The sequence below is a fragment of the Bos indicus x Bos taurus genome, chromosome 3 (genome assembly GCF_003369695.1).
Source record: "Bos indicus x Bos taurus breed Angus x Brahman F1 hybrid chromosome 3, Bos_hybrid_MaternalHap_v2.0, whole genome shotgun sequence".
In the NCBI taxonomy this organism is placed as follows: Eukaryota; Metazoa; Chordata; class Mammalia; order Artiodactyla; family Bovidae; genus Bos; species Bos indicus x Bos taurus.
Genome location: NC_040078.1, coordinates 113,012,736 through 113,038,930, shown reverse-complemented (window position 1 = coordinate 113,038,930; position 26,195 = coordinate 113,012,736). Strand labels below are relative to the sequence as shown.

Here is a 26,195-nt window from a genome sequence, read left to right as displayed (position 1 = left end):
TTCAGATAGATGTTACGCAGCCAGAGATAACTGATACATACTATTGACGTTACCATCGGGAGACCCAAGCTCAAAGTTTACCCCCACTTCCTGAGTCGGGACATTCACCCCCTTTATTTTCCCAATTTCCTGCCCACTTACTACTCACTAAACCCTCTTCAGCATGCCATGAAATATCGTCAGCAAAACGCCCGACCTCTTCACCTTCACGTTCAAATTTGGCCCTTCCTGGAAGACCGTGCAGCTCCTAGGTGAGGCCTGGCTTTCCTCCCGTTCCCGACATGGCCCAGACCCTGGGCGGGACGGGGGAGGCAGCTGTGTCTTTTCAGCTCATCTATGCCAATTCCAGACCAGTCTCCCTCCTTCTTTCTAAAGACCTCCATGATAGGCTTGCTTTGAATGCCAAGTTTAGGCAGATGGATGGACTGCAGCCCTTTAACTTAGGAAAGTGTGACCTCTTAACTTGCTACTCACCGTAGGACTGACATACCACGTGTACCAGGGGGTAAGACTTCCAGAGGACTCGGTCACACCAGGAGGGCAAATTGTACTTCATCTGCAAGTCAAAGTCAAGGCTGTGTGAGATGCCATGTAATAGATAGCTAGTTAGCTAGCTAGCTACATACAGATATAGATAGATGATTGATTTAATGCTAGCAGAGCCGGGAGGTAAAAAAATTGACAAGACCATTATATTATAAGATATAAAAATTCAGGCCAATCTCTTTCATGAACATAAATACAAAATACTTACAGTATTAGCAAATCAAATCTAGCAATATATTTTAAAAGATAATATACCATTACCAAATTGGATTTATTCTAGAATTGCAAAGATATTTTAATATGAAAAATCATTCACTGTAATTCACTACATTAACAGAGTAAAGGAAGAAAATCATATTGCATCCATAAATAAAGAAAAAGAATCTGACAAAATTTCATATCCATTAAAGATTAAGTATATATATTAAAGAATAGAAGGGAATTGCTTCAATCTGATATAGTATTTGCAAAACAAAGCAAAACCTAAACTACCCCTTACAATATTTAAGGCTTTTACTCTGAGATTAAGAATGAATCATGAATGTCTGCTATTCCTATTTTTAGTGAGCATTACCAGGCCAAAAGCAAAGGTTCAGAAGAAAGAGCAGATAGCAACACCTCTAGAATCATGAGTGACATAACCATTTTCCGTCTCTATTTTATGCCCCCAACGTTATTCCACACCCGCTGCTATCACAGCACCTCAAACATTTGATTACATTTATATTTACTTGCAAGTTGGCTTCCATTAAGTGATTTAGAAACTTTTTGAATAATAGGAATCTTGTTGACTCTGCTATAATCCAGAATGTGACCCATGGACTATTAATATTTGAATATTTCATTAAATAGTAATGTCCCCTAAAGCTCCTTGTCCAAGTTACTATTATAAAAAATATGCATGCTACTTTTAAAAGAAATCATAAAAGAAGAGATTAACTCATGGCATCTGTAATCCTTGGGTTCATCTGCTGCTGGTTCTTTATAGAATTTCCCCAGAAGCGGTTTTCAACTATTTCCACCTGCCTTAAGTCCTGGCTCCACGGTCACAACCCACAGTTTCAGACACCTACACCCCTTCTTTAATGAGGTTCGCCTGGCTGTGCTCCCTTACCTATCCTCCTCACTATTTCAGGCTGTCTTGTTGCTTTATATTCTTTTACTTTTTTTGGACTCAAATGAAGCCCTCTTTCTGATTTTCAATCCAATCTCTGCTTATTTTCTCCAACAATTTACTTTAATAACACACTCTAGCTATCTGTCCCCCTGCACTCATTCATTCACCATCTATCCAGGCACTCATTCACACGTCCATCCATCCCCTTACCTACCCATCCACTTACACATCCGTCCCTCACCTACTTACCCATCCATCCATCCATCGAGCCATCCACCTACATAATCATTCAAACAATATGTACTATGACAAGCACTCTCCAAGATACACCATGAGCAGGATGTCTCTTGGTTGTGACTGATAATGCAAACTGGCAGTAACAACCCTCCTTAATGAATATCCCCTTTCAAGTTCTAGCTCTTTCTCCTCTGCGTGCTAAGTCACTCAGTTGTGTCTGACTTTTTGCAACCCTATGTACCATAGCCCGCCAGGCTTCTCTGTCCATGGGATTCTCCAGGCAAGAATACTGGAGTGGGCTGTCATTTCCTTCTCCAGGGGATTTTCTCGACTGAGGGATCAAACCCACATCTCTTACATCTCCTGCGTTGGCAGGCTGGTTCTTTACTACTAGCGCCATGCCTGCAAACATAATATTTCTCATCCTAAAAGAGCCTATCCCTGACACCTCCTTCAATTACTTTTGTCTTTTTTGCCATTTTTCTTTCAAGAATGTTCTCTTTTCACTGCCTCTATTTCTGGATTCCCCATTACTCTTTCCTAACTTGAGGTATATACAACCTGATCTTCCCAGGTGGCTCAGTCCATAAAGAATCTCCTTTCGAATGCAGTAGACGCAAGGGACTTGTTTGATCCCTGAGTAAGTCCCTGAGTCGGGAAGATTCCCCTAGAGGAGGAAATGGCAACCCACTTCAGTTTTCTTGCCTGGAAAATCCCATGGACGGAAGACCCTGGTAGGCTACAGTCCATGGGGTCTCAAAGAGTCGGACACGACTGAGCGACTTTAGTTTTTTGCCTTTTTTTTTTTTTTTTTAAATAGTAAAGTGCGGTAATCTATGCTGTACAACTTGAGGATTTTGTTTACATTTGTATATGCCCACTTAACCACTACCCAGATCAAGCTGTAGAAAATGTCTATCATCCCAAAAGATCCATTTGTGTCCCTTCCTTGTCAATACTACCGCCTCTGGGAGGTAAACATGACTAGTGGCCAAGGTTTCTCCGTTGGTTAATTCTGCCCACTCTTGAACCTATCAGCGGACTCATTCAGTACATATTGTTTTGTGTTTGGCTTCTTTCAGCCTTCCTCATCCTATTTCTTGTATAAATTTGTTTTCATTTTATTGCTGCAGTTGTGTCCCATTGTATGTATAAATCACATTCATCTACTCTACTCTCACTGGAAGTAGAATTGCACCCAGTTTTTGGACATTATAAGCAAAGGTGCTGTAAACGTCCTTGTATCTGTCTTTGGGTGAACAAAAGCACTACTTTCTCTCGGGGGTACACCAAAGCAGAACTGCTGAGTAGGGTAGGTGCACGTTCAGATTTCAGAGATGCTGCCAAACTGCTCCTTAACACGGCAGTTCTCAGCACTGGCTGCTCTGCAGGATTAGCGGTGGAGCTTTACAAAGACCCAGACAGCGGGGTCCCACCCCTGATCTGTTGCATCAGAACCTCTGGCGAGGAGGCGGAGACATCTGTATTTCTAAGAAGACTCACTAGTGATTCACCTGCACATTCTGGGTGAAGAGCCACTCTGATCCCCTTGCAGTCTGGATCTCACCCCCAAGACTCTAAGTCAAGGGACTTCCCTGGGGGTCCCGTGGTTAAGAATCCTCCTGCTAATGCAGGGGACATGAGTTCTATCCCTGGTGTGAGAAGATTCCACATACCTCACAGCAACTAAGGCAGGGTGCCACAACTCTGGAGCCTATTCTCTAGAGCTCGTGATTCACAGCAAGAGAAGCCACCACAGTGAGAAGCCCGCACACCACAAGTAGAGAGGAGCCCCCACGTGCCCCAGTTAGAGAATGTCCACCAGCAGCAACGAAGTCCCAGTGCAGCCAAAAAAAACAAAACAACCTCTATGGCAACTGTTCTTTTAATGTCCACCCAAACCCCTGAAAATCCCATGGATGGAGGACCCTGGTGGGCTGCAGTCCACGGAGTCGCTAAGAGTCGCACACGACTGAGCGACTTCACTTTCACTTTTCACTTTCATGCATTGGAGAAGGAAATGGCAACCCACTCCAGTGTTCTTGCCTGGAGAATCCCAAGGACGGGGGATCCTGGTGGGCTGCCGTCTATGGGGTCGCACAGAGTCGGACATGACTGAAGCGACTTAGCAGCAGCAGCAAACCCCTGAACCCAAGTCCGGCTGCTTGCTCAGGGCTCCTGTGAATGTACCTGTCCTCCTTGGCTCACACAATCCACTCTGTGGACCACCAACCCTGGCAAGTCTCTCGGCCTGGCTTCTGTGATGCTTCGAGCTGTCTGCTTGGTCCTCTAACCACCTACATCCACTCTCTTTCTGTCTCCTTTGTCATCTCTGCTTCTCCCTCCCCTCTCTGAATGCAGATGACCCCAAATCTGTCCATAGCTCTTCTACGGTCATCATCTACGCACTCTTTGGCGACCTCACCTATTCCCATGGATCTGACCATCTTCTCTGTGCAGACAGCTCCCAGATCTACAACCCAGCCCTGGCATCTTGCTTTAGCATCAGTCTAGTATTCTTAACTGCCCTCTGGATCTTTGGGATTTTCCACTCACATTACACAGTGAGTCTGAAAACAAGCTCTGTTTCCCCCCTCGGCGCCAGCTCTGCCTTCTGATCTCACAGTTTGTATGAACGTCAGTCAGATGGATCGATATATCCTGCTTTTCTTCTTTCATTTTCACCGCTTCCGCTCCCACTCCAGGCCCAGTTATTTCTCAGCAGGAGCCTCCTCATTGGTCCCCTGAGTCACCCTCATCCTTTACACTGATGCAGACCAGTCTTCTCTGTGTATCACCGTGATGCTACCAGCCCTTCAGGGGATCTTGTAGTGGCTTCCTGAAGCAGGTGCTCATCTAACAGGTGAGATTGCTTTGCCTGGCATCAAGGACCTTCCTCTCTGCCATCTCAGGCCCCGGTCTCTTTCTCCTCATACTCAAGTCCAACTAGACCATCCCCTCACCACCTCCAAATGTACCTGCCGTGGGCCTGCCCCGATGGCGCCTTTAAGCCAGATGAGTCCAGCCACACAGCAGCCAGTGAGCACCTCACGAGGTGTCCTGCCTGCCCCGAGTCTCAGCCTCCTCGTGGAAGCAGTCCTGGATCTGCTTTCCTCCTCTCTGCGTTTTTCCCCTTCTCTAACTCCTGCATTGTTCAGGCATCTCCCCAACTCTTGGCCTTTCTCTTCCACTGCCATCCAGTCTTCTACCTGCCCCTGAGCCCAGGTGTTGCCCAGAATTGTCTCCATTTCCCCAGTCCTCTAGCAGCCAGGGAAGCTCCCCACTGTAGGCCCCAGGACCCAGCACAGGGCTGGTCCCCCTGGATTGGCTCCCGGAAGGTGATGGGTGCCAGAATTCCCTGCCTCGGCATCTGCTCTGGCAATCCTTTCAGCCTGAAGTGGATCAGCCTCCCTCAGCCCTTGTCCTGCCTGTTGAAACCCAAGTGTCCTTCAGGCACCACAAAGCCCCTCTTCAAGAAGCCTCCAGGATTCTTCCCTGCCCTGGTGGTTATTTCCCTCTGTGTGTACTCGTTACAGAATTGGGCATCACATTATATTCTCCCTCTCGTTAGGGCTTCTCTGGTGGCTCAGATGGTAAAGAACCTGCCTGCAGTGCAGGAAGGAAGATACCCTGGAAAAGGGAATGGCTACCCACTCCAGTATTGACTGGAAAATCCCATGGACAGAGGAGTGTGGTGGGCTACAGTCCAAGGGATCATAAGGAGTCTGACACGACTGAGTGACTAACACTTTCACTTTCTGATGAGTTGTGTCTTTGTCTTATCTTTCCTACTATCAACTCTTTGAGGGCAGACATCTAACTCATCTTTGATCTCCCACCACCTAGGACAGTGCCTAACCCATCACAGGTCATCAGTAAATACCTGTTGAACAAGAATGAATGAATGCTTTGTAACAGTTTCCTCACTGTGCCATGGAACACAAGTGGTCTCGTAAGATACTAACTGATATTTCATGACCAGTTGAGTTTGGCACATGAAATTTCCCATAGAGAACCAAGTGCTCATAAACCTGTAAAGGCACTGATAAGTCCTGAAGCAAAGAAGCTAGTATAATGATGATTCACTTGGCAGATTAGCAAATATATTAATAGGACTTAAAGAGACATAAAATATGCAAACAGCTCAATATAAAAAAACCCAAATAACCCAATCAAAAAATGAGCAGAAGACCTAAATAGATACCAAAGAAGACATATAGATGCCCAACAGATACATGAAAAGATACTCAATATCACTAATTATTAGAGAAACACAAATCAAAACTACAACGAGGTATCACCTCACACTGGTCAGAATGGGCATCTTTATTTTTTAAAATCTACAAATAAATGCTGGAAAGACTGTGGAGAAAAAGGAATCCTCCTACACTCTTGGTGGGAATGTAAATCGGTGCAACCACTATGGAGAACAGTAGGGAGTTTCCTTAAAAAACTAAAAATAGAGCTGCCATATTATCCTGCAGTCCCACTCCTGGGCATGTATCTGGAGAAAACTCTAATTCAAAAAGTTACATGCCTTTCAATGTTCATTGCAGCACAACTTACAGCAGCCAAGACGTGAGGACAACCTAAATGCCGATCAACAGATGGACGGATAAAGAAGACGTGGTGCACACACACACACGCGTGCACACATACACACACACGCGTGAACAGCAGTATCGTGAGCCAGCTCCCTGCAGTGCCCATGTCTGCTTGCCCAGCCTCTCCTTAGGGGAGGGTTTTTCTCTGTGACACGATCAACATAGGATTTCTAGTGCTATTTCTTTTTTGTCACCTGGTGGATGAGGGTTCTCTTCACCTCCTGTTCGCCTTTATGGAGTGGACAAAGGAGGGGTGAGATGTGCAAGGCGGATGGAGGTGGAGGACAGGAAAGGACTCACCCCCGTGGCTTTCTGCTTAGTGTAGGCGTATTTGTCCCGAGTCATTCTTTCAAAGCGATAGGTGGGTGCAAATGTGATTTCTTCTTCCTCTGAAATCAAACAAAACGGTGGTTTCAGTTTTGACTTCCCGTGTTTCACATCTGGGCAAGTTTTTCTCTTTTCCAGGCATCACTCTTCCCTGCCTGGTGAGGATGTTTGGGAAAACGGGAGACAGAACCATGGAGGGAGGGGGCCCATGAGAAAAGGATGGTGGTTCTCACCAAAGTGCAGGAAAACCTTCTGCTCCTTCCTCTCCATGAGCAGCTGGTCGTGGGACAGGAGGTCTGCGTACTGCTGCTGCCTGATCTTCTGAATGATGGTTTCTGCCTCCTGGAGCAAAGACACGGCCGGGCCACTGGTGAGACAACCCCTTCACCACATGACAAGGGCCACATCATCCACATCCTGCCTCCCTGCCATACCAGGACTCCGAGCCCCCGAAGCTGCCCCAGACCCTGGTTCTAGAGATGTCAAGTTGGTGCTTATTTACACTCAATCATTTAATAAGGAGAACCCTGCAAGTGTAGTGAAGTATCAACTCAATAACAGAAGCTTCTGGCTGTCCTAAATTTGCAGAGGGGCACTATTTTTGCACATGGACTTCTGGCATCCTTTTTATAAGACTTCCTTGGTAGGTATGTCTCCCTTGCTCTCTCATGGTCTCTGTGAGACAGCTTGTTCATAAGGCTATGAAAGGATCTGAGACCCTAGCCCCTGAATCTGTGGGCACCAGGCCTCTGTGATCTGGGCTCAGACTCCGAGTCACCATGACGTTGGTGGGCTGTGCCAGCCTCGGGATCCAGCTGTCCTCTCTCCCAGGACTTATGTTACATCCACTCTGGCAGATGCACTGGGCAGACCCTCTAGGGAGTGAATGGCTGGGATGGCCCCTAATTGGGAAGGGTCAGGATCTGTGGGGCCCCTGTCTACCCCATCCCCTCTGCCTGCTCAGTCAGGAGGGAGAGGAGGAATTCTCGAGAAGCATCTTGTGAGGGAGGGAGGGGTTGGAGAGGTGAGGAGGGCGCAGATGGGCCAAGAGCCGCTGTGGTAGCGGGAGGCCCAGGAGTGCGGGATGTGGGATGCCTGGGAAAGCATCTGGGAGCAGAGCCCCAAGGCCCAGGTCCAATCCCACTGTCAGAGATCTGCGGCGACCCAAGGCCATCTTCTCAGGCTTCTTGTGCTCAAAACTGTAAAATCAGGTGTCTCCACCGTCCCCTCCCCCGGCACAGACACCAGTGCAAAGGACTCCTGTTACACAGGGAGCAGACAGGCGTGGTTCTGCTCCCAGGCCTGGCCCCTGCCCCCTCTTTTAGGAGCACAAATGTGACCGCATTTCGTTCTTACCACGTCTAGGGGCCATGCCAGTTCACCCCCTTCCCACGGAATCCTTTACCTTCCCCAAGGGAGCAAGGCCATCTGTGCCGGGGGCCCCCTCCGACTGCTGCTCATTGGATGGGTGTCCAAATTCAGGAGTGTCTTCCTTAGGCTACCTGGTGACCCATGATTTGGGGAGAAAATTGAGCTGGTCCCCACAGACTTCAGCCTTTCCTCGGGATCTGGGACTGGTGAGTTGAGAGGCTGCTGCTGGTCAGCTAGGGCACCGGAGGGGCAGAGAGGTGGTAGGGAGGGGTGGCCAGAACAGGTGTGTGGGAAGTAGGTGTGAGCAGAAAGTGAAAGTGAAAGCTGCTCAGTCGTGTCCGACTCTTTGTGACCCCATGGACTATACAGTCCACGGAATTCTCCAGGCCAGAATACTGGTGTGGGTAGCCGTTCCCTTCTCCAGGGGATTTTCCCAACCCAGGGATCAAGCCCAGGTCTCCCACATGGCAGGCAGATTCATTACTAGCTGAGCCACCAAGGAAGCCCAAGAATACTGGAGTGGGTAGCCTATCCCTTCTTCAACAGATCTTCCCGGCCCAGGAATTGAACTGGGGTCCCCTGCATTGCAGACGGTTTCTTTACCAGCTGAGCTACCAGGGAAGCCCAGGCTGAGCAGAGGCGAATGGTAAAGAAAGGCAGTGGCTCCATAGTTGCAACAGTATCGAGTCCCAGAGGAGTGGCCCCTCTGGACCAGCTCGGTCTGTGGGTCTCCACGACCTCCACCCTGAGTCAGCTCAAAGGAGCCTCTGTCCTGTGCAATCCCCGGCCCTGGGCAGAGAGCCCCTCACCCAGGTAGGCAGCTCCACGCGGTAGTTGAGATCCCCGAGCCAGAAGAGGTGGGTGAAGCGGTGAGTGATGTTAAAGGAACTCAGCTTCTTGTCTCCCAGGGCCAGAAACCGGAGAATATTCATATAGTTTTGGTTTCGCCTAATGAAACGAAAAAGCGGCCAGCTTAGCACGGGACCGTGGGTTCCCTACTCCATGGGCCAGGAAGTCAGAGGGGGACATGTGGGGAAGTGAGACTTAAGTCTGCAGCAACCACCCATCTGATGTGGTCCCTGGGCTGAACTGGGAATGCAGGGCAGGGCCCTGGGAGCATCTGCTCTGCAGGGACTCAGTCATCAGCCTTCCCGATGACTCTGCATGACTGCGCCACCATAGGCAAATAGGGCTCTCACTTGTGACGGTGCCCCAAGGAGGCTTTCCCCTTGAGAAGCGGAGTGGTGTTTAGGTGCCTCTGGGGTGACACAAGGAAGTGTCTGTTCTGTCCCCTAGGCAAGATTCACCCACACCCCTGTGCCACAGTTAGCTTTGATGAGACCACAGGAAAAGTCCTTAGAGGCCAACAGGGCAGGGTCGTGGCCAAGGGCTTACAGGGTTCAGGTGTTGAGGTCTGTCTGGGCAAATAACCCCAAAAGTTGCTCTTGGGGAGTGAGCGCCATTACCTGAGTTTCTTTTCACTTCCTGAAGTCAGGTGGCTGTTAACAAATCCCAAGGAGGTTCCGTTGAACATGAACGACACCCCCACGGCTCCCTTGTTCCCTAAAGGGAGGGGGAGAAGGGAAAAGTCAGAACACCCGACAGGCAAAGTTGCCAAGTGGTGGGAAATCAGGGTGAAGCCAAGCCACTCGTCAGGAGAGAACAGGTGTGGGGAAAAGTGGAGGCCAAGGAAGAAAAAGAGCAGCTTCATCTAGGGTGAGAGATGGCAGGGGACAGGGACTGGGGTGGGGGGTGAGGTTCCTCTAGAATAAGAAAACGGGGTGAACAGCCGGCAGCCTTGGGGTTCTCGGCAGGTCTGAGGGAGGAAGCTGCCGGTGTTAAGTCATCCTGGCATCGCCCTCTCAGCAGGTGTGTGTGTGTGTGTGTGTTTCCCACAGGTCCAAGCAGGGCCATCAGAAATACTCAGAAACCTTGAGAAGAGGAGGTAGAAGGAGGAGCCGGCGGCTGGGGTGGGGCTGACCTCGCACCAGCAAACCCCAGCTTCCTGGAGAGAACAAAACCCGCACTGAGACCCGTGGTTCTCAGAGTGCGTTCCCCAGACCAGCAGCATCAGCACCACCGGGAACTTGGTGCAAGCGCACATCACAGGCCCCGCCCGGGACCTGCTGAATCAGAGCTTTGGGAGTTGCTGTTGTTCAGTCACAAAGTCATGTCTGACTCTTGCAACCCCATGGGCTGGGCTGTAGCCCTTCAGGCTCCTCTGTCCATGGGATTTCCCAGGCAAGAATATCAGAATGGATTGCCATTTCCTTCTCCAGGGAAACTTCCCGACTCAGGGATCAAACCCACATGTCTTGCATTGGCAGGTGGATTCTTTACCACTGAGCCACCAGGGAAGCCCTAAATATATTACGTTTGTTGTTGTTTAGTCACCAAGTTATATCCAACTCTTTGCGACCCCATGGACTACAGCATTGCAGGCTTCCCTGTCCATCACCATCTCCCAGAGTTTTCTCAGACCTCATGTCCACTCACTTTGAGAGTGGGAGTCAGTAATCTCTGTCTAACAAGTCTTCTGGGTCAGGAGTTCAGCCAACACTGTCCCACCACCAGCTATAGGGCAGTTTTTACATTTTCAAATAGTTGGGGGAAAATCAAAAGAAGAATATTTTGATTAAATATCTGATATAAAATTAAAATGATATGAAATTCAGAGTCTATAAACAACATTTTATTGGAACACAGCTATGCCCTTAGATAGAGTCCAGTAGTTATGACACAGACAGCATGACCTGCAGAGTCTTAAATATTTACTATCTAGCCTTTTAGAGAACAAGTCTGCCAGCCCTGCTCTAGGTGGTTCTGACACATGCCTGGGAACTTTCTCTGCCCATCATGGCAGCTGTGAGATGTGCTGGTCTTGAATGAGACGGGCTGTGAGTATAAGAGACACAACAGAATTGTAAGCCTAGAAGAAGAATGGACTGTAAGATAGCTAATAAACCTTTAAATTGAATACCCATTGAAATGGTAATGAGCCCTGGTGGCTCAGCCGGTAGAGAATCTGCCTGCAATGCAGGAGACCCATGTTCAATTCCTGGGTCGGGAAGATCCCCTGGAGAAGGGCAGAGCAACCCACTCCAGTACTCTTGCCTGGAGAATTCTATGGCCAGAGGAGCCTGTCGAGCTACAGTCCATGGGGTGCGAAGAGTCAGACACGACTGAGTGACTAACACTTTCAGGAGGTTTGATAAGATACATTGTGAAGATTGACTTTCCTTGTTTCCTTTTCCTTTAATTTGGTACTCAAAATGTAAAACCACCCAGCTGGCTAACGTTCTGTCTGGGTTGGACAACGAGACGGCCCCGGGGACGAGCCAGGCCGGGCCTCCTGACCCAAGGCTCTCTCCCCTCTGCCCTGGAGTTGACTCCCCTGTCCCCATGAGGCCCCTCCTGTCAGCCTTCTCCCCCGCCTGGGGCCTAGGCTTAAGTCCCTGCCCACCACGTCCTTGCCACAGGGCCTTGGGCAGGTTTGGGAACATCACTGTAGCCTCCAGAGTCATGTCTGTGAGGGGGGCTCACAATAGTCCCTGCCCCGACAGGGTGTTTGTATTAAATGAACACAGCAAGCACTTAGCACACACGGCCTGGCACTGGGTCCACCCTCTCGGAGGTCTCAGCTCTTCCACCAGCCAGTCAGCACCCAGTGAACTCCTGCCCTGTGCTAACCATGGCTGGGAGCCATTTCAGGGGAGGGAAATGGGGGGAGATTGGCCCCAGAGGAGAAGAGGAGGGGAGGGAAGCAGGGACTGGGAAATGGTGCATGGGAAATCCCCTGCATCCAAGCTGCCCTCCTAGAGCCATGAAACTCAGACTGCCTGGGCCTGCTGCCTCCCTCTCTGGCCTTGTCCCATCACCTGTAAGGCTGAGCCCAGCGAGCACAAGGCCTTTGCTTCGCTGCTCCTGCTGCGTGGAACGCTCCTCCCATTTCCTCAGCCCTCTGACTTCTCGGAGAGGCCCCTAGACCCCCCCCATCTCAAGTAGCCCCTGGAGCAGCCCACCCCCTGCCACACACTCTTTGCCGGCATGCTCACTCCCCACCATCCTGCTGTCAGTCTGTGTGTCCAGCTGTGGGAGCAGCCCTGTGTGTGGTGGACAGACACCCTGGGGGCCCAGCAGCGTGCTGAGTGGGGCGGGGGGTACAGTCAGCTCCGTCCCGCTGAGGGTGGTCCTATCTTGTAACGGGAGGTCTGAGCAGACTGTGGCTGGCGGCTGGTGGAGGGGGCGGGCAGCCCCGCAGAGGGGCTCGAGGGCTAGAAGCGGGTTCCTGGGCAGCAGAGGGCGTGGGCGTCGGAGCAGGGCAGCTGCTGCCACAGGAAGGAAGGCGGACAAGTGGGTGTGGACGCGGGCAGCTTGCGGTTTGTGAGCAGAAAGGCTGAGGGAGCTTTTCACGTTCGGTGGCGGCAGTTCTATTTCCTGTCGCCTCTGGGGCTCTGTCCTGTCCCTGACGCCAAGCACCAGAAATCGTTGGCCTCACCCTCAGTGCCACCCACGGCCCCCATGTGGGTGCACCTGCCCCTATGCACTCCCCGCCACTCACACACAGACTGACAGACTCACACTCACACACATAGACTGACAGATTCACACTCACAGACTGACAGACTCACGTTCACAGACACACACACAGACTGACAGACTCACGTCCACAGACTGACAGACTTACACTCACAGACTGACAGACACATTCATATATAGACTGAGAGTCACATTCACACAGCCTGACAGACACACATACACAGGCTGACTAACACACTCACAAACAGACTCACATACAGAATGACAGACTCGCACTCACACATACAGACTGACAGTCACACTCACATACACAGACTGACAGACTTATACTCACAGACTGACACACTCACATTCACAGTCACACACACACAGACTGACAGACTCACTCACAGACACGCACACAGACTGACAGACTCACTCAGAGACACACACAGACTGACAGACTCAGACTGACAGACTTACACTCACAGACTGACAGACACATTCATATACAGACTGAGAGTCATATTCACACAGCCTGACAGACACACATACACAGGCTGACTAACACACTCACAAACAGACTCACATACAGAATGACAGACTCCCACTCACATACACAGACTGACAGACTTATACTCACAGACTGACACACTCACATTCACAGTCATACACACACAGACTGACAGACTCACTCACAGACACACACACAGGCTGACAGACTCACACTCACAGACTGACAGACTCACACTCACAGACTGAGAGACTCACTTACAGCCACACACACAGATTGACAGACTTACACTCACAGACTGACAGACTCACAGCCACACACAGACTGACAGGCTCACACTCACACACGCAGACTGACAGACTCACTCACAGACACACACAGACTGACAGACACACATACACAGGTGACTAACACTCACAAACAGAGTCACATACAGAATGACAGACTCGCACTTACACATACAGACTGACAGAGTCACATTCATACATATAGACTGACAGACACATACACAGACTGATAGACACACAGACAGACTCACACTCACAGACACATTGACACAGACTCACACACACACTCACAGACTGACAAATTCACAAATACACACAGACAGACTGAAAAGACACAAAAAACTCACATACACATTCACATTCAGACTCACATACTCTATTACACACACACACACTCACAAATACACACAGACTCAGACACACACAGACTCACACACATACATATGCAGCCCTCCGCATCTGTGTCAGTTCTCTGAAGCGGCCTGACTGGTCCCACTGGCTCACGGCTGATAGCAGCGTTTCCACCTCCACCTGAGTCTGTCTAGGTCTAGACCAGGGGCCGAATCAAGCCTCCACCTGTTGGTAGATAACAGTTCTCTAGAACACGGCCGTGCTCTTCCAAGTTGCTGTTGTCTGCAGCTGCTCTCGTGTGACGGCAGCAGGGCTGAGAAATTGCGCATGGACTGAAAAGCCTAACATATTTACTTCCTGACCCTTCACAGCACGGCTGTTGACCCCTGTCCTTGATCCCTGATACTCAAGGTGGGGTCTGTCAGCCAGCGGCCCTGACACCACTGGGAGTTCGTCGGAAACACAAGAATGTTGGGCTCCTCCTGAGAGGTGTTGAGTCACAACAGCATTCTGGCAGATCCTCAGAAGCACTGGGGTAGACCCCGGGTGCATGTAGTCTGGGAGGACCATCCGGAGCACGTGGAGGCTGGGAGGACCACCCATCCCAGAAGGGATAGACACGCGAGTGTGGGCAGAAATGAGCTTACGCAGAACACACCCCCCACCCCGGCTCACCCAGCGTGTTGGCGATGCCTGTCTTCACGTTGTCGGTGCAGATGTGGCTGATCCGGTTCTCGTGCTCCGGCTTGGCCAGCACCACGATGCGGATGTTCCAGAGGGTGTGGATGGCGATCTGGTGGGGGGGACAGTGCTGTGACCCTGGGCCAGGACACAGTGCTTGACCCCAGAGCAAGAGTTTCACACCCAGCCCTCGCTCTCAGGTGTGGGGCGGCCTGCCGGTCATCCCTATACTTTAGGGGACCCCTAAGGATGCTTCACAGATGACGCAAAGTTGTCTTAAAGATAGGGCCAGCACTGACTAGATTTCGAGGAAGTAAAGGTTACCTACAAGCTCGGGCAAGGGAGAGGGACCACCCCAGTGATCAGCAACGCCCAGGGACACCATTAATCATTGGATGCAGGTGAGCCTCTCTGGCCCTGAACGGCAGGGGGACCACTGAGCACACTCTTGCCCCCGAGATGCTCCCAACTTGCCAGGTCCACTGCCCAGGTGTCCCACCTGGGGCCACGGCCACCACTCACTGTTTTAAAGGTCATGCTGGTGACCTCTTGCAGGGAGTGTTTGAGTATCTCCAGCCACTCCTTCTCTCCCAGGGGGTCCTCCTGGGTCCCGATCACGTAGATGTCATGGGGGATGTAATCAGCTGAGTCATCCCGCGTCTTTCCCTGCCCCTTGGAGAGAAACCAGGACGTGATCTTCTTGGGAGGGGGGGCGTTACCTTCAACAGCAAAACCCAACACCAAGTGAGTCAAAGGTACATCAGGAGCAGTCAGAACAGACGCAGGGGAAACATGGGGGTGGGGCAGGGGGTCACATAGTCCCTGAAAACCAGTCAGGCCTCCCAACGAAGTACCTTAGGTACAGAGCGAGGCACTATCGTGTCCCAGGATGTTACATTGCTTTGTAAAGACAGCATTAAGTTTCAAAGGCCAGAAACACTTGAAGATTCCACATAGCAACTTGAATTCATAGCACAGATGTCAGCCACTGTCCTAGTCTTTGGGGCTATAGTGTAACTGGGACATAGGCCTTGAGGAGATTACTCTCCATTGTCTCCACTGAGACAGTGCTATCAGCTGACAGGTTTAGGATGGAGCCTTCTAACCCACAGTTAGGAGACAGCAATGCTCTCATTGCACAAGAGAGATCTCAGCCGAACACTGAGAGAGGCCGTGCAGGAGTCAGCCAGAGGAACCGAAGAGCCTGGAGCCCCTACTCCCAGCCCACCTCCACTGCCATTGGAAAACCTGAGCCTAAACAGCTCAATAAAGAAACAATGATAAAGATTTATTTCCCCCCAAATCTTGGAGGTTGAGTCAACTTTTTTTTACCCCCAGAGAGAAAACTGTCCTGGCTCACGACTGCCAAGAAGCCAAGAACTGGAGTGACCTGACCTCTACTCCCACTGTGATTCAGCGTGGGAACATAAGCCCTGGGGCCTGGTGGTCTCTGCTCGGGAGACCCTCCCACACTGCCCCAGTCAGCTCCTTCCATGGCATGTGAAGGGCATGTCTGCAGCTGTTCACCTGGATGGTGCACAGCCAAATCAAAGATTTCCATGCTTGCAGAAGGAAAGAGGGGAAAGGGCCAGGCACCTGTGTGCATGAAACCCTGGGTGTGAGAGCTGAGGGACTCAGGCGGCCAATGAGAAACAGTGGCAGAGACTGAGGGACACAGGAACTAGGCCCGCATTCTGTTGGATTGACCAAAAAGTTTGTTCCAGTAAAACCCAAATGAGATTTTTTTATCAACCCAATACTTCAGCGTGGCTGTGACTCTTCGGGTTTCTGGGCATGAAGACCTGGGGAGGCTGAGGCTAGTGCAACCAGGACGGGGGCAACTCTCCTGAGTTCCCTGAGTCCAGCCCATCTTCCACCCAGCGACAGGCCAGGGGTCCCATGTAGCTTTTTCATTCAGATTCCCACTCCCTCTGCTCAGCCACTTCCTCCCAGGTGACTAGTCTACTGCGTCGGGAGGGTGGTGGCCCTGATTCTGCTCCAGACCAAAGTGGGGGAGACATGCCCAGTTAAATTCAAATTTCAGATAAACAATGGATACTTTTTGGAATAACTATCTAAAATTCAAATTGACTGGAACTTCTGTATCTACTTAATTTTTTAAAATTTCTAACTGAATATTTAAACTAAGTAATTACTTAGTATAACTCAGATTAGTATAAAAATGTGTATTAGCATCTGAGTATACACTATGCATGTTTAGCACAATGGATATTTGGTGTATATTTGCACTTCTAACTGAACTGTTATACTAAATAATTATTTAGTGTAATTATATTCAGTATACTATAGTACATTAATTTATTTAAGATATTATACTTGGTATATATTAGTATGTAAATATACATAGCATATATATTTAGCTTAATATATATTTAGTATGTATTTCTGCTTCCCAGGGGGCTCAGTGGTAGAATCCACCTGCCAATGCAGGAGACACGGGTTCAATCCCTAGGCCGAGAAGATCCGCTGGAGAAGGCAATGGCAACCCACTCCATACTCGTCTTGCCTGGAAAATTCCATGGACAGAGGAGCCTGGTCGGCTACAGTCCATGGGACAGCAAAAGAGTCAAACACGACTGAACAATTGAGCACACACAGTTATGTATTTCTAGCTAAATTCTTATACTAAAAAATAATTTGTTGTTTACATGAAATTCAAATTCAGCTGGGCATCATCTTTTTTTCCTCTTTGTCGCTCAATAAATCTGGCAGCCCAAATCAAAGAGGAAGTTCCTTCTTCCAGGCCTGAAGCCCCTCGGCGAGTTGCCCAAGGCCGGAAGGTGCCCAAGGGCCCGTTCACCTATATATTCAAACTCTTTACCTAAAACTTTCCATTTCTGGCAACTACGTACGTAACCCCTTTCAGCTGCACTTGGCGGCTGAGAATCCCAGCGCTCCTTTCTTTTGCCTCTGGTCTCAGGATGGGTACCTGCATCTAGGGGCTGGGGGTGGGGCGAGGGTGCCCGAGGCAGCAAAGCAGAGCCCTTGAGCGGGACCGGGAGGCAGGGCGGCAGGCGGACCCACCCATGTTCCAGGTGCCGATAAAGATGGTGATCATGTCAGGCTCCGGCTGCTCCGAGTGCTTGTTCTTCATCTGCTGGAGGAGCTGGCAGAAACCTTCTCTCTTCTAGGGATTGAAGGGCAGACAGACTCAGAAAGGCCTCCGCCTCCCTGCACATGACACTTTCAAAGGACTGGTCAGCTTTGAGAAAACTGGGGGGAGAGCGGATCAGTGCTGACTTCCAGCAGAGCCATCTGGAAATACGTGCCTGAGGTCTTAAGAGAGAGGCTTTTCTCTAACCCCGACCTTCCTCTGCAAGGACCCGACTAAGGAAAGAACCAGGGACCCTGCGAAGACCCGACCACATCATGGGGACAGAAGCATGTGTTTCAACACAGAAAATCCTAGAGGCCTTCGTGTCCAGCCCTAGGAGGGGAATTGCTAAATGTTTTATGGGTCATCCATAGGCCAGAAGACCACAGATTTTAAAAATTTGGGTGCAAAAACACTTCATCAACAAGGGTGGATGGTCAAGATACATTGTTTGACATGAAAAGCCAATTAACAAAAAGCTATGAACAGCACCATTGCATTTGTATTTTTCAAAACACACACAAAAACCATCCTGAAAGACAGAATCCAAGGATTACTAGTGTATATGAGTGTTTTCTATTTTAAACTTTTTATTTGTATCAGTTATTTTTTACCAATAAGAATTAGATTACTCATGTAATGAAAGAAAATTTAAATGAAAGAAACTAACGAGAAAGAAAAGACCCCACGAAGGCTGTCCTTCCCTGTAGGCTTCACTCTGTTGTCCTGTACACAGCAGGGCACAGAGTGGACGTGGCCGTCTAGTAGCTTACCGTTCAATAGCAGAGGCGGGCGGACCAAGTGTGGCCCAGAGTTTTCGGCTACACCATGTGAAATTAGCCATGTTTGACGGTCTCAGACCTCTGTAGATGGCAATCTCCTATCATTCAGTCTAATTTAATTGCAAATCTAAGTTGCAGCTGAAGAAAGCAGCTCACTGAGAATTACGGTGGCTGTCTGTATGGGAAATCTGTGTCTAGGGGCAGCTCAGAACTACGTGCCTCGGTTTACCCTTGTACCTCATCTTCTGAGCATGTGACCATGAGCAGAAGTGGGTTTTGGACCTCTGCCCATGTGCCCAGCACGATGCGTCCCCTACCTGTCTGGAACTCACTTCCTTGTTTCTCCCCAGTTCCTTCTCGATCATTCCTCTCAGTCCTTTTCACCCTCTCAGCTAATTCTGGGGCCCACAGAGTCCCCACTGGCCTCCTATCAGCTCTCCCCTGCCACACAGGTAGACACAGCCAGGTTCCAGCACTCAATGGGGCAGTCCCCGTGGGCCCGTGCCAGGAGCCCTGTCCCTCCACCGCGGGGCCGACACAGTCAGCCACCCTTGACGTGCTGGGAGCCCCGTGCCTGGCTCAGCGGAGCCACATGCTTGCAGGATAAACAGCAGGGCCGCAATGCTGGGTTTCTGCACCTGGTTGGCACGTGTGAGGTGAGGGCTCAGGTCAGAGACTCTGTCTGTACAGAGGCCCCCACAACGCCCAGATCCCAAGTTTCTCCATCAGCCCACCCACCTCTTATTCCAGCAGCCAGACCTGGTAGGGAATCTCACTTCTGCTTGGGGGCTGTGCAAGTGTAGAAATGGAAGGGGTGCTGGTTGAGACTCAGATTTAAATCTGGGGTGTCTCCGAGGGCCTCCGGGTGCATCCCAGGGAAGCTCAAAGCCTCCCAAGGGGGCTCAGCGCTGGTAAGACATGGATGATAAAGGAGGCACTCTTCCACAGGCTGGCGTGGTGGCAGAGGTTGCAGATGGGGCTACTAGCTGGCCTGCATTCCCTCCACCTTCCTGGGCTTGGCTTCAGGTGGGAAGTGGGTGTGAGAGTTGAGCGAGCTGACGGTACCTGGTACCCACTTCCAGGCACCCAGCAAGCCTCAGAAACCATGCCTCCCTCACTCCCCTCCTGGCTCGTCCTAGGGCTTTGTGGTCACTTACTTTGGAGTCAGCAAAAACGTACTCCTTCCGCAGGGTCTTCTCCTTCTCTGTTTCCACCAGGATCACCAACTTGTTCAGAAACTTCTGAGACTTGATGAGCTGCAGGACTTAAGAGGGATGGAAAGTTACTTTTCTCGTTATCCTCCAACACGTGAGGAGTCTCCAGGGCACTCTGGCACCTGACCTCAGCAGTCTGACTTTTCCGGGCCCAGGCTGAGCACCAAGTCTGTGCCTGGTCTCCCAGATTCTTGCTCCTTGCTGCTCTTCCAGGGAGGAGCTCAGGGTTGGGAAGGGTGGAGCCTGGAATGGGAGGAGGTGGCCTGATCAGGGCAGAGACAGCGTGCCTGTCCATCTTTGCAGCTCCCTCCCTCTCTCCCTTCCTTCTCTTCCTCCCTTCCTTCTTGTGCTTGTTTGCAATTTATATCTAAATGAAAAATTAAATATTTGTGCTTCTGTCAATGATTAAAAGAGGCTCAAATCATTATGAACAATAGTACTTCCCAACTTCACCTCGCTCCAGTGTCCTGCTCCCTAGAGGCACTCACTTTCAATTCCCTGAATGGATTTTTTTGTTGTGAATGTTATTAATACTTCGTGTCTTTCAAAAAGATGCTTATATTGCTACTTCCTGGTGTTTCAGTCTTACGTACTTCCTATTACATATGGACTTCCCACCACAGAGGATGAAGATTTAGCTCTCTTTCACATTTACAGCCTCTTTCCCCACCTCACCATTCCCCTCCCCCTGTCCGTGTACAATTTCAGTGTCTCCACCATCCCTCTAATAATTACATCATCATTTTGGCTGGATAAACATTCCGTGTTTGTTATTATGGGAATGCTCTTGACAGACAAGCCTCGACTGCTTTCTTTTTCCTACACAACTTTCTGTTTTTTTCCTGGAGTTAATTGCCATATTTTTCCATTGGTCCTCACTCTCCCTCTGTAATTCTCTCTGCCATGAGGCCAAGAGCTTTCATCAGTTTCAATGCCCTGCCGGTTTCTCTCCCAGGGCCTCTGGGTCTTCTCTCCAGACCGGTGACCTCAAGGTCTGATGCAGAGCCATGACTTAGGGCCCGCCCTCTCCATCATCCAGGAAATCCATTCACCCCTGTCTCACTTGTATTGGATCCCCATGTCTTCCTCTTCCTCAGCTTACACCTTCATTTTGGTAGAGCAACATCTCTAGCAGCTTTCCAAGAAAGGGGATGGGGCGAGACACTTTTGGAGGCTTCGAATGCCTGAAAACGCTATACTCGCACTTCCCTGACACAGCTCTAAGTTGGGAATAATTTTCCTCAGGGCTCTCGAGACCCTGCTCCGTCATTTCTGGTTCGCAGCATTACTACTGAGACATAAAATGTCATTCCGATCCGCCTACATGCAGAAGAGTTCCCAGGCAGGCCTGACTGCTGTCCTGGGAGAGTTTGCTTGAAGGTGGCCTTGGTTGGCATCCAGGACTTTGGATTTGAGAAGGGTCCCCAGCATGCCAGGAACTAAGAGCAACTCACTATGCCTGTGCTACCTGTACGAACAGTGTGGTTTATGCTGAATACTAGTTTTCCTCCTGGGCTACAGTCATGGGGTCACAAAGAGTCAGACACAACTGAGCAACCAACACTAACTGGGCTTCCCCTGAGAGTCTGGACTCTGGGTGTGTACCAGGCTGAAGGTGACTAGGCGACCAGCTCAGTTCAGTTCAGTCGCTCAGTCGTGTCCGACTCTTTGCGACCCCACGGACTGCAGCACGCCAGGCCTCCCTGTCCATCACTGACTCCCGGAGTTTACTCAAACTCACGTCCATTGAGTCAGTGATGCCATCCAACCGTCTCATCCTCTGTTGTCCCCTTCTCCTCCCACCTTCAATCTTTCCCAACATCAGGGTCTTTTCAAGTGAGTCAGCCCTTCACATCAAGTGGCCACAGTATTGGAGTTTCAGCTTCAACATCAGTCCTTCCAACGAATATTCAGGACTGATCTCCTTTAGGATGGACTGGTTGGATCTCCTTGAAGTCCAAGGGACTCTCAAGAGTCTTCTCCAACACCACAGTTCAAAAGCATCAATTTTTCGGTGCTCAACTTTCTTCACAGTCCAACTCTCACATCCTTACATGACTACTGGAAAAACCACATCCTCGACTGGATGGGCCTCTGTTGGCAGAGTAATAATGTCTCTGCTTGTTAATATGCTGTCTAGGTTGGTCGTAACTTTCCTTCCAAGGAGTACGCATCTTTTCATTTCACTGCAGTCACCATCTGCAGTGATTCTGGAGCCCCCCAAAATAAAGTCTGCCACTGTTTCCCCATCTATTTATTCCCCTGTGACCAGCCTCCAGTGAAATCCTGGGATGCTGAGTCCCTAACAAGCACCCCTGGTAGATGGCATTTCACACGTGTTGTCACAACTCAGCAAGGGATGAATTCAGCTCGTGCTATGTGCCTCCGAGGGGAGGGGCTTCTGGAAGCTGCTGCCTGGTCTCTCCTGGACTTCACCCCAGGCATCCTTTCCTTTTGCTGACTATACTCTGTGTCCTTTCAACCGCAGTGAATCACAGCGATATGACTCCATGCTGAGTCCTGGGAATTTTCCCAGAGACTCAGTTAACCTACATATGATCTTGGGGACCCATGTTGTTGTTCTTTAGTCACTAAGCCATGTCCAATTCCTTTGTGACCCCATGGACTGTAGCCCACCAGGTTCCTCTGCCCATGGGATTTCCCAGGCAAGAATACTGGAGTGGGTTGCCATTTCCTTCTCCAGGGGATCTTCCTGACCCAGGGATCAAACCCAAGCCCTTTAATGTCTCCTGCATTGGCAGGTGGATTCTTTACCACTGAGCCACCCGGGAAGCACTGGGGACCCGTGACACAGTCTGTAATCTATCTTTTGCTTTGAAGTTTTGGGGATCTTTTCTTAGAATCCAGTATTGTGAGACTTTTCAACACTGCTATGCCTCAGGCTATGTTGGAATATGGTGGGCCGTTTTTAGTCTGGAAACTGGTGGTGTTCAGTCCTGAGGACCTTTCTTGAATTATTTCTTTAATGAAATTTCTCACCATTTCCGTGTTTTCTCTGACTGACTGATTATGTTGGTACTGGATCTCCTGGACTGGTCTTCTAATTGTTAAAAACCTTTTCTCTCCTATTTTCCTTCCTTTTATCCTTTTGTTCTACTTTCTGGGAGTTTTCCTCAATTTTATCTTTCCACCCTTCCTTTGAGTTTTTATTTTAAAATTTTCTGAAAAAAATTCTGCTATAATGTTTTATTTCTTCTTACCAATCTCCTTCCACTCCCTTCCTCCTCCTCCTTTTTCTTCACTTTTATTTTGTTCTCTGAATGTTCCTTGAATAGCATTCTGTTCTGGTTTCACGGCCCAGTTTCTTTTAAACCATCATAATTTATTTCCTCCAAGTTTGTCTTTTTGCTTATTTCTGCCTTGAGTCTTCTCCTATTGCAGGCTTCCCTCCAATGACTGGGGGTCCTTGGGTCCCAACCGTGACAGTGGGGACTGTCCAGCAAGGTTTCTCCACAGGGTGATCTCATGGGCTGATTCATGGGGAACCTCTTCATGGCAGTGTCTTTGGATTTTTGTTCCTGGGTTGGTCATCTTCCTGCCTGCAGGTAGTGGGCCTGGATGGCAGCATCCCAAGCTGGGTAAGGATACAGGCTGGCATCTCAGCATTCAGAAATACCTGTTATCGAGTCCTCTGTATTTGGTAGATTCCTCCGCCCTCACCATGCCCGGGGTCTCCCAGTCCCTAACCTCCTCAAACTTTAGGTCTTCTGCCTAACGTGTGAGGGGAAGCCACTGGCTGTGTGGAATGGACGGGGAGCTGGTGGGTCCAAGTCTTTAAAAAGATTTGTATCCAATCCTGCTGTTTATAACCCCAGCTTCACCCTCACTCCAGGCACCCTGATGCTATCAATTCCTCAGCCCTTTGTGGTTCTGTGGTGTGAGTCAGGCATCTCAGCTTTTCCTATGATACATTTAAAATTTAGCTGTTTTGGTTCCTATGGCATGGTTATCATGATCCATCGCTTTTCAGAATTGTGTTGCCCTCATTTTCTTTCCTGTTTTCTTTGTCCCTCTGAGTTTTGCCTTTACGAAGGGAAAAGACAATCCTGTGTGTGTTCAGCTACCCTCTTGAGCTGAAGTTTCACTCAAGGGAAATCGTGGGGGTTCCCTGCTCTCAGAAAGCCCATCGGCCTTATCAGCAGTGGTAAATGTGCCACGGCATGAGTCTTACCCACTACTGGAATGCCCGAACTCTTCCAAATCTGCTGCTGTTAGGCTGTGTCTCCTTACCTCTAAACGTATGGATTTCCTTCACATCTACTTGTAGGACCGTGTGGCTTCCCTGGGATGTGAGGTCTTGCTGGCTCAGAATTAGTATTAAAGTGAAAGCTGCTCAGTCGTGTCTGACTCTTTGTGACCCCATGGACTATACAGTCCGTGGAATTCTCCAGGCCAGAATACTGGAGTGGGTAGCCTTTCCCTTCTCCAGGGAATCTTCCCAACCCAGGGACTGAACCCAGGTCTCCCGCATTGCAGGTGGATTCTTTACCAGCTAAACCACAAGGGAAGCCTAAGAATACTGGAGTGGGTAGCCCATCCCTTCTCTAGCGGATCTTCCTGACCCAGGAATCGAACCAGGGTCTCCTGCATTGCAGGCAGATTCTTTACCAACTGAGGTATCAGGGAAGTCCCGATTAGTGTTATTAATATGAGTGTTAGCAGGTTCAGTAAGTGACCCGCTTGTTCCCACGCCTTGTCCCTCTCCATCTCATCTATTATTAGGTATGGGCAGGTCTACCCCCAGAACCTGTAGATCACAGGCTCCCCTGGTAGCTCAGACAGTAAAGAATGGGCCTACAATGTAGGAGACCCAGGTTCAGTCCCTGGGTTGGGAAGATCCCCTGGAGAAGGAATGGTTACCCACTCCAGTATTCTTGCCTGGAGAACTCCATGGACAGAGGAGCGTGGTGGGCTATAGTTTATGGGGTCACAAAGAGTTAGGTAGGACTGAGCAACTAACATTTTCACTTTTGGGTTTCCCTGGTTGGCTCAGATGGTAAAGAATCTGCCTGCAATGCAGAAGGCCCGGGTTCTATTCCTGGATTGGGAAGATCCTCTGGAGAAGGAATGACTACCAACTTCAGTATTCTTGCCTGGAGAATCCCATGGACAGATGCAGGCCACAGTCCACGGGGTGGACATAACTGAGTGACTGAGCACACCTCCAGAACATTCCCAGTCTGTCCATTTTTCCCCATCTCAAGCCACCACCACCTCTTGCCTCGCTGTCACAGCCCTTTAATTGGTCTCTGCATGTCTGCCTGCCTCCTGCCATCACTTATTCTCAGCACAGCAGCTAGAGTTCATTTTAAAGGCAGATCACACCATGCTCCTGCTTAAAACTTCTTTAATGCCTGCAATGTGGGAGACTTGTGTTTGATCCCTGGGTCAGAAAGATCCCCTGGAGTAGGACATGGCAACCCACTCCAGTATTCTTGCCTCGAGAATCCTCGTGGACAGAGGAGCCTGGCGGGCTGCACTCCATGGGGTTGCAAAGAGTTGGACATGACTGAGCGACTAAGCACTCACTGGTGGCTCATTGCACTTAGAGAGCATCCTGGGTCACCCAGGCCCCATGGTGGGCACCAAGTGCCCAATCTCTGCACCACCTGTGCTCCAGCCTCCCCACCTCCTCACACTTGGAACTTGCTGACTCCTTGAAACCTCTGCCCAAGGGCCTCTGCCCCTGGTTTTTGCATAGCCAGTATCTTCTTGATGCTCAACTGTCAACTCCAATGGCATTTTGTCATTTCCTCCATGACTGGCGTGTCCTCCTATTTAAGTTCCCAGATGAAGAGTTTACCACTCCCTGATGCCTTCCTGGTTTGTGTACTCGTTTCTTTCTCTCCCTGACCCTTCCTTGGATGTAACCTCCCTCGGGGCTAAGAGCACACCCGGTTAGCTCAGCTTCACACCTCCAGCACTCCGCAGGTTGTAGCTGCTCAGTGAGTGAGAACATTATGATTTCCTTACGTGGCAGCTGGCCTTTCTTACGTGTGGGAGACCTTGATGCCAGAGCTACTAAGGAACGTGGTGACCAGAACAAGGCAAGGAAGCTCCAACACCTGCAGTCAGAGAGTTCCTCCAAGAGGGCAGCACTTTACAATAATCACCACGATTGGAATCTGACTGCGTCAGGACTGCTAAGGACACGTCTCATCCCACCAGCCCTCACAGCAGCCCTATAGGAATCCACTTTACAGACGTGAACATGGAGGCTTGGAGTAGTTCAGTCAACTCGCTCAGCGTCACACCATTACTGGCCGCAGACGTGAATGTGGTTTACCCAGAGCCCCTTGTCCCTGAGGCACGCTGCCTCGCTAGTACCCGCTACAAAGAAGCCACCGAAACACACAGCCACATGAACTGTGTTCTTTCACTGGCCTCACAGTCATTCATTCATTCGTGCACTCAGTATGTGTTTATTGATCACGTATTCTGTGCCAAGCACTGTTCTAGATTTTGGGAATTTAACAGTGGACAAAGACCGCCCACCCCACCCTCCTGGGC

The 26,195-nt window shown here is 49.9% G+C and overlaps 1 protein-coding gene across 1 annotated transcript in view; it reads right to left on the bottom strand.

Moving 5' to 3' along the window:
* The window catches only part of INPP5D (inositol polyphosphate-5-phosphatase D), a 137,753-nt gene that overhangs the window by 25,092 nt on the left and 86,466 nt on the right, over window positions 1-26,195 (bottom strand). The window contains exons 10-18 of the mRNA XM_027537946.1: window positions 19,608-19,714; window positions 17,599-17,701; window positions 15,076-15,272; window positions 14,548-14,665; window positions 9,669-9,765; window positions 9,012-9,150; window positions 7,065-7,173; window positions 6,805-6,893; window positions 475-556 (exon numbers count right to left, since the gene is read on the bottom strand). Of these exons, the coding sequence (XP_027393747.1) occupies window positions 475-556; window positions 6,805-6,893; window positions 7,065-7,173; window positions 9,012-9,150; window positions 9,669-9,765; window positions 14,548-14,665; window positions 15,076-15,272; window positions 17,599-17,701; window positions 19,608-19,714 (1,041 nt within the window). The remainder of the gene's footprint in view (window positions 1-474; window positions 557-6,804; window positions 6,894-7,064; window positions 7,174-9,011; window positions 9,151-9,668; window positions 9,766-14,547; window positions 14,666-15,075; window positions 15,273-17,598; window positions 17,702-19,607; window positions 19,715-26,195) is intronic.